Source organism: Condylostylus longicornis, unplaced genomic scaffold (assembly GCF_029603195.1).
Source record: "Condylostylus longicornis isolate FDR11 unplaced genomic scaffold, ASM2960319v2 ptg000185l, whole genome shotgun sequence".
Taxonomy (NCBI): Eukaryota; Metazoa; Arthropoda; class Insecta; order Diptera; family Dolichopodidae; genus Condylostylus; species Condylostylus longicornis.
Genome location: NW_026578153.1, coordinates 1 through 13,149, shown reverse-complemented (window position 1 = coordinate 13,149; position 13,149 = coordinate 1). Strand labels below are relative to the sequence as shown.

Below are 13,149 nucleotides of genomic sequence, written 5' to 3'. Positions count from 1 at the left end.
TTCGGTAACAACCAGAACTCAAATATCAAATTTCAAGAAATTCCATCAATTTGTTCTGTGGATATGGTGAAAAATGTAAAATCGGCCCGCAAATCAGTTCTCGAGCCCTGATCTTTCCAAAAAAGTTATATGTTCATTGTTTTAATACGAGGAGTTCATATATTAAATTTCAATGAAATCGGTTGATTATTTCTCTTTATATACACAAAAATGTATATTTGGCCCGTAGTAAACGTCTAGTTGCCGATGCCTGATTTCTTCCAAAACATACGAATTTTTGCGGACGGTCGAGCTGAGCTTATATACATATAAAATTTCAAGTAAATCGGTTGAATATTTTCTTCAAAATGTTCAAAAATGTAAAACAGGCCCGCTAAAAAATAATTCGAAATAGAAATTAAATTGACAAATAAGCAAAATAAAATTTAAGAAAAAAGAAAAAATTAAGTTTAAAAGAAAAAGCAAATTTAGGAAATAAGTAAATTAATAAACATAAGAGGCAAATTAAAAAAAATTAAAACAAATTCATTTATAAATAATAATTATTTTTATTTCTTACTTTATAAGAAATTATTAAATTACGCTAATTTATGCAATATTTTGCAATAAGCTTTCAATGTCATCATGAGAAAATTGAAAAAGCCATGACTTTATACTTCCTGAAAATTTATTAAAAATTCCCAGTGATCGTAAATTTTCCGGCAACCTGTCGAATAATCTAGCGGACATGACAGAATATGAATTCCTACAGTTTGTTTTGTGAAAAAAGGGAATAATAACCAATGTGTTGTGTACACTTCTTAAATTATAGTTATGCTAGATTCAACTAATCAAATACCCACTTCTTTCTTCATAAAGGACACTCTTAATCTCTTCATAAAGGACACTCTTAATACTGTAAAATAAAACAGATGCCGTACCGGCAAAATTCTTAATTTTCCACTTAACTTAAAGGTAGGATACCCACGTCCTTCTTTATAAATCTTCAGCGATACACATTTTCGCAAAACCGGTAAAGGTCATTATTATTAATTACTAAAGTAATTAGTGAAAATTTAAATTAATTACTAAAGTAATTAGTGAAATATGCTCCATCCCAGCACGTGATTCCATATTGTAATATAGAATGAAATACTCTGAAGTAAAATTTCCTTAAAACTTTCATCGAACATATTTTTTTCAAATTATGAAAGTTCCTAAGGGTATAACGTAAATATGCCCTCACTTGTACGCTCCATCCACTCCATATGTTCGTTAATCACCACGCCAAGATATCTAAAATAATTATTATAGTTAATTACAAAACATTCTGAAACACAAACAATAGAATTTTCATAAAAAGCGTAGTCAGAACAATTTAGAAATTTACAACGCACAAGTTTGAAGTGCTTGCATCTAGAAGAATGATAAATAACATCAGGTCTATCAATTGTTTAACATGTGAAACTAAAATCAATTAATTTAGTCTCAGAGCTTATCATCAATTTATATCGACAGAATTACTCCTTTAGTATAAACACATCACGATTTATACCAGTATAAAGGTCTAAGGGACTCACAGATTCATAAACGAGAGCTTTTTTCGAGCTTACTCCAAACGAAAGAAAACGAAGGATTTTTATAAATCCTATTTGAGATACTGGCAGCACCACATGTATTAGAATTCTCAAATGAACCTATAGTCGTAAGCAGATCCGAGGAATAAATTTGTTCAAAGAAAAATCTATGTTCAGTGCTTCCCTCACCGATGTGATTCATTCCAACTCTTGAAATGAAAAACTCGTTAAAATTATCAGCTAGTTCCACAACTAGTCACAATAGAGTCACCCCTGGACACTACAATAGTGCTGACCCTGCTAGAGGATCTGTTTAAAATACTATTGACCATGTAACATCGCTTTTTTAAATTGCGTCCACATCTCAAAAATTCATTTTTATAAAATTGCGTACGATGCAGTGCTATTTCCTTTTTGATCTTTTTTTTTTCTTTTTGATTCTTCTTTTTTCATTATTATTATTATTAATAATTATAATATTAATAATGATAATAACGATAATAATAACAATAATGATAGTAATACTGATATAAGTGTCGATAGCAATAATAACAATAATGCTGAAATTAATGAAAAAGACCATAGCGACAATACAAATATTAACAAGAACAATAATATTGACAATGGAACAAAATACCCAAATTTCATTCAGGACAAGACATTCACAGCTAACACCCAATTTTCTATATCTATACCCAACCCTCACAACCTTCCCAATGCTCGCTTATTGCAAACACATCCGCCTACTAACTTTCTAGGTGCGCTAACTCCTCCGATCGTTCGTATGACCAAAAGGTAAGTTGAAGATGGCGATAGTACTTATGTACTATCCTTCAGAGACCGGACTGTATATGAGAATGTTAAAATGTACTTGCCATATCTTCGTGACGCGGCGGAAAATATCCTCGATGGTAAAACTAGATTAGGTGTTAAGGCTTTTATTGAAAGTGAGGGCCTTTCCTCTGACTATACCATTTTACATAACTTATTCAAAAGATTTCATGACACCTTAAATATATCTGCCGCCAGTGTTGATAAAGATTTATAAATATTTAGGAATTATATGAGGAGCAAATTGAATGACTATTTACAGAGAACGAGGGAAGCAAATAACAAGTTTTTTTCCGTCGACCTCAGCCCAATTTTCCAAATTGTTTAAGTATCTTTCGTAACAATAATACCTTGGTCCAATCAGCTAGTATTGGAAATAGAACTCGAACTTGTTTGTGCTCCTCCTTGAATAATGTAACTCTTTATTTTCTGTTTTTAGAAGGGACCGATATGGACTTCTCTTGCAAGGATACAAACCAAAGGGAGGTGGGGTACTAATCGCTATTGAAAGCTAGTATTATTAACATCAAGACTCCGATGACCTTATAATCATTGCAGTTAAAATTGAGCTGAATTCCAAAACGCTTTTCTTAGTCAATTGCTATTTACCGCCTAACTTAAGTAATAAGTTATATGCAAAATTTTCTTTGGAAATTGATTATGTACGCAATTTTCTTAACACGGAGGATTGGGTTTTTGTTTTCAGACATTTAAATCTCCCCAAAATTAGGTGGATGACTCATGATGGGGAACCGTTTTTGATTCCAATCGACTGTTCTAGTGAGATGGAGTTTTATAGCTGCCTTTCACCTAAATAATTTGCAACAAATATCCTCAATAACAAACCATCAATCGAAGCAACTGGATCTAGTTTTTACTAGGTATAATTGCTGACCTGCAACTGTCCCAGATCCTTTTGTTAAGGTTGACATCTGCCATCTTCTGATATCGTTCTCTTATTGCATTGACGACTCACCATTTATTGACGATCCCTTTTTCTATCGTTTTGATTTTAAAAGGGCGAATTTCGCAATGCTAAATGCTTTCTTTTTTCCTTACGACTTCTCTCCAGTATTTATTTTTAGTGATATTGAGTCAATGACGGGTAAGTTTTACAAAATAATTTTTGCGTTTGAATTGTTTATTCCAGTGTTGAAATCTAAACATACTGGCTCTGGCCCTGCATGGTTTTCACAATAGTTAAGGGAACTTCGCAGCAAAACAAATAAGCTGCGGCGCAAATATATCTCCACTAAAGCGGCAGTTTCCATAAACCATAAGAGGAAAAGTGATAGTTATCCAACCTTCTTGGAATTCAGTGGGAATACAAGTAATAATTCCCAAACTATTTTCGAATTTTTTCGTAACTTTTTCGCAAATCTAACTCTTTTTCATATTTTCAACTAGATGTTGACGACTTTCGATAAATTTATAACTATTCTAAAACTTCCTTTACAAATTTTGTCAAGAACCCTTCTGCGGTTGAAAAATATCTTTCCAATTCGGGATCTAGTCTTTCTCCAGGACCAGATGGAGTTTCTGAGATTATTTTAAGCAGGTATTGTTCTTCTCTGTCAGCCATCTTAACCATAATTTTTAATAAGTCTTATTCTTCTGGTATTTTTCCTTCCGCGTGGAAGGAAGCTTTCATTCTCTGTTAGGAGTCCTCTTTCTTTCAGCGATTTCTGCGCCTCTTTCGGCTAATTCTGGTGTCTCCTAAAGTAGACACTGCTGTTCATTATTTCAATTAATGATGTTGTTTTCACATTGACGCCCAGTGTGGTATTGATACATGCTGATAACATGAAAATTCTCAAAAAAATAGGCAAATGATGCGACGTATCTTGACGACGATATTAACCGCTTTTACGGGCGGTGCTCAAGTAATAACCTAAAAATCAGTGTGAGTAAATGTGCTACTCTAGGCAAAGACGGCCATTTTTAACAAGCTGTACTTTGAATAGCCAAGCCTTTAATCAACTTCATTCAATTATGTACCTGGGTGTTTGTGTCGATAATAAGTAATCACTTAAAAATCACTACAATCATATCATATGCAGATCAAGCTCGATGTGGGGTCTCATTAAATGCTGGTCAAAAGAGTTTAATTATCCATATGTCTTAAAGTCGCTCTGCACGTGCCTTGTCCATCCTCATCTTGAATATGCTTCGGAAGTATGGTCATCCTGTTACGATATACATATTAACAAGATTGAGTCTTGTTTCATAGGACCAATTATGGGAAACATGAACCTGTCAGTAGAATGCTGCGTTTATGCAACAAACATAAACACAGATTTGACTTTTCACTGACGAAAGACACGATGAAAAAGCTTCTACCTACTTATAGTCAAATATAACCTTTTTTTTATTTTACCAAATTATTGTTTTAGTTTTTCATTGTTTATATTACATATTTGATGGAGTATTAGTAGTAGTAAGTTTTATTTTGTATAATTTTTAAATTTAATTTTTAAGTTAATAATTTGCTACGGTCTAAAAAAATGTATATATGCATATGCGTTCTTTAATTTTGATTTTTGTAAAATGTTTCAGCTAAACATAAATAAAAAAATAAATAAATAAGTTGTAGGAAAAGTCATTAATAGACAATTGCAATGTTATCGCGAACAAGGTAAAACCTTATTTAACGAGCAACATTCTTACGTAATTTACTTGTTTCAAATCATAAATTTTGTCATTAATGATTAGAATCGAGCAAAATAAAATAATCCGGTAGTTACAGTAGTCTTCAAATGTGCGAAGCAGTTGAAACTAATGTATAAGACATTAAACTAATGTCTTATACATTAGTTCAATGACATAATTAGAATTAGACATTAACTAATGTATAAGACATAACGGAATTGAAGCAATATTGTCTTCAAAGATAATCAAATCTGCTAAACTACAGGACTATATTTAAAAATTTTTGCTGAAATATGGATATATTTGTTTTTATTTTCTATTATTTTTATGGACTTTCTTTTTTATATTTCTGGGAAGAAAAAAACGTTGCATCCACTTAAAAATGTTATATGAAATGCGGGAAACGTCAGGTCTGAATTCAAAGTTCAATTTGATGCTTTTTGCTAGTATTATTATAATATATTATTAAGATTATTATATAAATTTTGATTGTTTATTTAGGTTGTTGATTGTTGATTTAAAAAAACAAGGATTCATAACAACTACGTGTTTAATTTTTTTATTACAACTTTCAGGTATTATAGATTGTGGATATACACTTGCAATGCCGCTCTGCTTTTGGGTGTAATTATATTCTGTGGTGCTGCTGGAAAAGTATTAATGGCGGAGTATAAAAGATTATTAATAAACGATTTAAACTTAGGTCAACCAAGTTTTATTTATGCGTATTTAGCACTTTTGATGCAATCTGGTATGTACAATGAAATACATAATTTTACAAGTACTTTTTATGTTTCGTTATAACATTTTTTATGTGAATGAATTTTATTCCAAATACTAATCAAAATTTTATTAAAAATTTATAAATGACATATTTCCTTTTAAAACGTTCAAATCTGTCTATAGCACTTCACTTATTAAAAAAATGTTTTGCTTTTATTATTCTCCGAAAATTAAGACCTTGTTTTATTAATATTAGAAAGGGCAATAAGTTTGAAAAAAGTATTCTAATAATTAACGAACCTTTGCTTGTGAGTTTCTAAAAAAATAAATGCGGAATATAAAGGCGAAATATAAGATAAATTAGTTTACCGTTTTGGAATAGTCAGCTCTATCATCATTTCCCCTCGTAGAATCATTTAAAGTATGCATTTGAATGATCACAAATTCCTTTCGTAGAGATTTTGAATCAGCAATGGCAGCACAATTGTTCGGGTGTCCAAATCAATATTTTATTTCAACCGTCAAATGTTTATTTATATTTTATTTGTTGCTATTTGAGTAACAATTTTTAAAAAAAAGGATATTTTTAAATTATTCTTTTGCAAGAAATTTTACAGCTTTTTTAGCTTTTGAATATTTTTGAAAAGTGGAAAAAAAATTTTAGCGAATAAGAATTAATTTCCCTTCAAAGCTGTTGCGTTAGATCAAGAAGAAAACAGACAATTTTTAACTTTAGATAAAAATTTAAAGCGACCGTTATTTCCACAGGGGAAATTTATAAAAAAAAAAAAACCGATTTATGTATTAAATTGCGGCTTGAATTTGAACGGGCTGTACGAGTGAACGAAGTCTTAATTAATAAGTATGTATACAATATTTATGATTTATATACGTATTATACAAGTCGTATATTTGTGTATGTTAAATAAAGATACATATTAGATTTTTTTTAGGCTTCATTAACTATAAAATTAAAAAAACGATATTATGTTTATTTTTTATTTTCTCCGTACTCGATTTAATTTTAATTTTTTTGAAATTTTATTTAAATTTAAATCTAGAGAAATACGAAAAGAAAAACTCTACCAAAAGTAGAGTTTAAAGTTTGTGATGCAGTGCGTGGCAGAATACACAAAATTTTAAAATGCAAACCAAGTAAAGGAAAATATAAACAAAATAAAAGTAAATATTCTCCTTCTTTCTAAGCTAGAAGATAACATGTTTCTAATTTTTACTTTGTTTGTAAGCTGATTTCTAACGCTTGCTCTTTTCTGTGACTCTTTTAATTTACTAATAGTTGTCAATTTTTGTAAAAGGTATTTAATATTGTTATAAGGTTTAATTATAAAATTTTATACTTTGATTTGTGTTGAAATTCATTGACATTTTTTGTACTCATATCTAATTGTAGTAAATTTATTATATCAGTAAAATAAACCTTTAATTTTATATAGATTAAAGCATTTTAATTGGACTTTCGACGATTATAATTTTTTTAAGAGGCATATCATAACTTTTTTCATATTTGCAAAAAGAGTCCAAGTGTGCAAGCTTTGCTACGTTTTTCTAGTTAACCGCTTCAAAATACATATTAGTAATATTATCAATTTAAATTGTGTTTTTTTTTGGTTTAAATAGTCTACATTTTTGAACTAAACAGTATTTCTTAATGAGCCAATTCAGTTCAATTTTTTTCCACACAAGACGTCTAATTTTAATTTTCTTCGTTCATCATACCCAACTCTCTTATGAATTCAAATTTTTGGTCGGATTTTGACCCCGGTTTTTCTTGCATTATCATAATAAATTGTCCACTGCCCTGGTAAGTGTAAGACCATCGCATAGAGAGATAATAGTTATTAAAAAAATTTACATATAGAGTTTATAAATTATATAACGAAAAGGAAATTATCACCGTCCTTTTATATTTTAAGTTCTGAATATAAATTTTTTTAAAACCTACCACGGTATCAGAAGGGTGAGTCTCGAGTGGTCTTGTAGGGCTTTGTCCTGCATCTAGTTGGAAGCACAATAGATCTATATTTTCTGGCTGCGGTGCACTGTTATCCCTTCTTTGCAATCTACGATTCGGTTTGTCGATTCGCGCGTTTTTTTATTACTTTCGCAATTTAAATCTATTTCTTTTTACATTTTTATAGCAATCGCGATAATTGTTTTGTCAGAAACTACTCTTTGTTGAAATTTTATGCTTCGTTTAACAAATAATTTCTGAAAATGACAAATTGAGGTAAATGTTCAAAGCGTATGCACTTCTTTCTGTTCTACATACATACATATGTATGTAGATTAACAGAGTACACAAACAAATTTTTCTTCATTCACAGGAAAAGTACGTTTGAGGTTAAAGTTCCAAAAATGAAAACGGTATTTCTAAATAAAAGTTGCTGACTTAAAAATTAAGATTTATTTAGAATATGAAAAAATTTATTTCTGAAATTTATTTGTAATAGTTTTAAGTTTTCATCCTTGTATCATTTTTGAAAGATTTTAAAAACTATATAAGCAGTAATCAATCAAGTCCAAAGGGGAATGATTTCGCATTTTATAATGTCATATTTGAAATTAGATGAAATAAAAATATACATCAGATAACTCTTTTGTTATAAAATTCAAACGGTGATGCACCATCGTCTAAGAATGTTATTGTTACGTTACTCAACTAAGAGACTTAGGCTAATTGCTCATGTTGAAAGGGTAAAAAAAGTACGGGTTTTCCATTCTTTTTTATATTATTTGATATAAATTTTATATCAAATAATAAGCAGTCTTTTTGTCAGTACAATCGACGAGGATCATTTTTAGTCTGAAATGAACACAACACAAAAAGCATGATGGCATAGTCCACGTTTCAACCTTCTCAATCTGCACCCCTCAATCATACAACTTTTTGCTACAAATTAATCAAAGAATCATCCCTGAAATTATTTACTGCTATATGCGAAACACCGTGTGTACTAATACTAATAATAAAATTTTATAAGAATCCCCCATCATTTCTTTGGGGCACGAATCTAGCAGCAAATATGCTAGCGAATATTTAAGATTTAGTGACTAACATATGTTTGAATGTATAACTTTGTGCATCTAAATAATTTAATATGAAATGTATGATGTTTTATCTCTCTCTTGACATGACAATAATATCAGTATTTCTGACAGCCGTGGTATACCCTAAAAATTATTCGGACTTCATAATTTTTTATTGTTATTAACATGGTTATGCAGCCGTTCGTTTTGCAGAAGAAAAAAATGAATGAGAGAGAAACAAATGAATGAACAAATTTTAGGATTTTACAACTATTATGAAATTTGTAAACAGTAGATCTGTCTGATATAAGAAAGTTTTTAAAAATTTTATAAAACTTGTAAAAACTTTATAAACTTTTGCACGCAAGTCTTTTTGACCAAAAATGAGTTTTTAAGTTAAATAAGGTAAAATTAGTGTTTTAAAACTTTTGAATCTTACAGCTATCGAAACATATATTTATCTTGGCTATATCACAAGGTTTTATTTTCCGAAAACAATTTTGTCATCAAAAATAATTTTTATTTCAAAAAGAAACAAAGAGCTTTCTAAGCTTCACATTTGTAACCCGAAATCAAAATTTTCTGTTGCTGGTATAACTAAAAAATATTTGTTTTTGTTTGACAAAAACTGTGAAATTTAACGGTTATTACATATTTATAAAGTTTTTAAAATTTTCAGTCTGTCTATTGTTTTTCTTTTTGCAAAAATCATTGTTTCTCTATTTAAAGTGTTTTCAAGTTTTATACCAGACAAACATAATATGAAGCAATACAACCTGCTAAAAATTAAGATTTAATATTTTACCTATATTAGAAATTAGTTAAATTTTCAATTAGTTAAATTTTTTTGAACATGTAGACCAACATTTAGATTACTTTATGATCCTCTGATGGAAGTCAACAATCAGCCATGACCAACCCACCGCAATGTAACTATTTTTTATTTCGAACTCTTCTTAAATTTCACAATTGTCTTCTTGAAACTAGATATGTATATTGTAATTTAAAAAAATGTTAGGTTAAGATGCAGTTCTCGCATCCCATAACTTAGTTTTGAATCCTAATGAGACGATCTAAAAATTTGTAGAAGAGCAGAAATCAAAATCAAATTAAAATATATTTTATATTTTATATGCAGCTACTTTTGAGGTGTCAGAAAGTATACGGGTACTTCTGGAAGGGCTAGAGACATGGGATAAAAAGCATTAGATAGGGGTTTATTTGTGCGGTCCCAGAAAAACCTGACATTGAAACCGAAATTGCCCTATTTTAAGATTTTCTGAAAAAATTTTTGTATAACAAAAGCACGTTTTTATTTTATACTTTATATTATTGGAAATAAAACCGAGAAATAAAGAAATAAAGTATTATTAGAAACACAAACCAAGAACGAGAAAAAAATTATATTCGAAAATATAATGATCTCACATATTTTAAATTCGGAAAATCGAAATAAACTTAAATAAATGTCAGCTTTTGTCAAAGACATCACATGTTTTGTGGTAACTGAATATTAATGCTTCATTTGTTATTGTTTTGAATATTATGTTTCGTCAGCAAGCTTTAAAAAATATACATACACAATTTAAAACAACTTAAAATTTCATTTTTATTATTCAAGCGAAAAACTATAAAATGCTAAATTTTAATACATTCATATAGCAGGAATAAACAATATGCTAATTCTAATACATTGCTGCAGGAATAAACAATATGCGTTCTCTGTACAAAAACATAAGAACGCTATCAAATAATCCCAAGAAGCGAAGTCAACCGATCAAAGGCAAGGAAGGTCGGCCGCTCCCATCCACGCAAGAGCAATTACAAAGGGGAAGTCAACAATGGCGAGCAGCGATACCAGCAAGAACAGCAAACACAAGAAAACAGCGGCAACGCCAACAGAGTAAATCTGGGCCCGCCAAACAAAAGAGAAATAATTGATGCCATCCACAAATTGAAAAACAACAAAGCAGAAGGTCTCGGTGGAATACCAGCAGAACTCTTGAAGGCGGGCGCTAACTCAATAGCGAGATTATCCGTCTGATACTCAACACAATATGGTGCACGGAGAATATACCAAGAAGCTGGAAAAGTGGCATCATAATAAAAATTCCAAAAAATTGTGACGTATCTGAATGTCGAAATTGGGGAGGTATTACAATATTGAACTCTGTTGTCAAACTGTTAGCACTCATAATCTACACATGAATAGAAGTAGAATAGAAGTGGGCCTCAAAGAGGAACAAGCGGGCTTCAGAAGAGGGCGAAGCTGTGTTGATCGGGCTAACACAGTAAGAATAATCATATAACAGTCAGTTGAGTGGACTTGTACGTCGCTTCGTGGACTTTGAAAGGGCCTTCGATACGATTGACCGAGAAGCATTGTGGCGCTCCCTAACAAGTAGGGGAATTCCTCGAAAGATAACAAGCATAAGTAGAGCACTATATGAAGATGCGGAATTGGCAGCTCTTCATCGTGGGCGACTGAGCGACCCAATAGGAATAAGATGGACCCTCACAAATAGATTGGAAGATCTGGGATATGATATAGTTCTTCTCACACACACACACAGCGAAATGCAAGAAAAAATAAGAAGCCTGGAGTAAAATGCTGCGGAAGTAGGTCTTTGTATAAACACAAACAAGACAAAATGCCTAATTAATAATTAAAGAACAATGATCCCTCTGCAGATAATTAACAAGAACATAGAGGATGTCTCCGAGCTCTGCTACCTGGGTAGTATAGTTACTAGAGATGTGGGTGCTGAAGGAGGTATAAAGAACAGATTTAGGCTTGCTAGGGGGGCATTCGGGAGACTGTGGACGGTTCTCTCCTGTATGGCAGCGAAACATGGTTAGTTGAGAAGATTTATATAGATTAGATGCAGACCTTCATAAATAGATGCCTACGAATATTATGCGGAATATTCTGGCCGAGAACTATAAGCAATAAGGATCTCTGGGAACTAACGGGGCAGGAACCAGTATATGCCCAGATCAGACGAAGGAAATGGGGCTATATAGGCCACACACTCCGGAGGCCAGTAAATAGCATTCCATGAAGCGCCCTTGAATGGAATCCGCAAGGTAAAAGGAGAATAGGCAGACCCAAAGAAACATGGCGCAGATCAGTAGAAAAAAAGGTGAGGGGCCAGTAAAACATGGTCCGAAATAAAAGAAAAATAGAGTCAGATGGCGAAGATTAATATTCTGTTCCTGCTTAAACCATTTCTTATTTTGAAAATGTATTCCTGTATGTTTACTTTTAATAATATTCAAAGCTGTTTGCAAACATATCGAAAGCCTTAAAAAAAACTCGTTAGGAAACTTTGAAAAAAATATACATACATGCTTATGTACGTATATGTATTTAAAATTTTCGCGAATTTTTCTTTTCTATTGTAACGATATTTTTTGAAAATTTTTCTTAAACTTTTAAAGCAATATTTATCTGTTACGTTATATATTAAAAACATAAAATAAAAAATTTAAACAAAATAAAATAATCCAAGAGAAAAAAAATACGATGATATCCAGACAAGCATCGATCTAATAACCTTCTGCTTATCAGACTACCACGGTACGCAGTCCCTTGTATTTACTTTCCTAATTATTTATTTTATTCATATTTCCTATAACTCTTCAAAAATCTTATTTTTTTACATATATAGCTACTTGTGGGGTGTGAAGAAGTACGGGTACTTATAGAAGGGCTAGAGGCATGGCACAAAGGGAATTAGATAGGGTTTTGCGAGTAGGGTCCCAGAAAAAGCAAGAATTCTCTCCAATGATGCTTTGTGACCACCTTCTTCCACACTGATACTACATCTCATGGGGGTAATTTTTATTTACATTTGGTAGTATAAATATTCTTTATAAATTGATTTTTGGAAGTGAACATTTGATGCATACTCAAATGTATTAGTAAGCAAAACATACATTAAATTTATTTACAATATTTTTTTAAGACAAAATTTAATAAGAAAATATTATTTTTTGCATTAAACTTTTACAATAAAACAATATTTAGGGGCGGAAACTCGCTGATATTGATTTGTAACGGAAAGATTTTTTTAATTTCACTTTAAAAAAGAACAAAAAACATTAATCTGACAATTCGCATTTTTCAGGGTTCGAACCTGCTATACGTATTAACTTATATTATTATCTACGTATTACATAATTAAATCTAAAAGAAGCTAATTATTTGTTTAATTAATAGGACTTTTTTATAATCATTTTTAAGATATTTTTTGTTTCAACTTTTATCTTAATATTCAATAGGAAAAAAATATATATATATATATAGAATGGGTGTGTTTTGAAAAAAAAAGTAGACTTA

The 13,149-nt window shown here is 30.7% G+C and overlaps 1 protein-coding gene across 10 annotated transcripts in view; it reads left to right on the top strand.

The window, feature by feature from the left end:
- Positions 1–13,020, top strand: part of LOC129616356 (uncharacterized) — an 85,954-nt gene extending 72,934 nt beyond the window's left edge. For 9 of the 10 annotated variants that reach the window (XM_055531978.1, XM_055531984.1, XM_055531979.1 and 6 more), the window contains 2 exons: positions 5,612–5,787; positions 10,510–13,020. In XM_055531978.1, coding sequence (XP_055387953.1) covers positions 5,612–5,787; positions 10,510–10,748 — 415 coding nt within the window. In that variant the 3' untranslated portion in view covers positions 10,749–13,020. Of the gene's footprint in view, positions 1–5,611; positions 5,788–6,820; positions 6,877–10,509 lie in introns of those variants that run through there. The other variant, XM_055531986.1, reaches the window with a different exon arrangement.
- Positions 13,021–13,149: the final 129 nt, after the last annotated feature.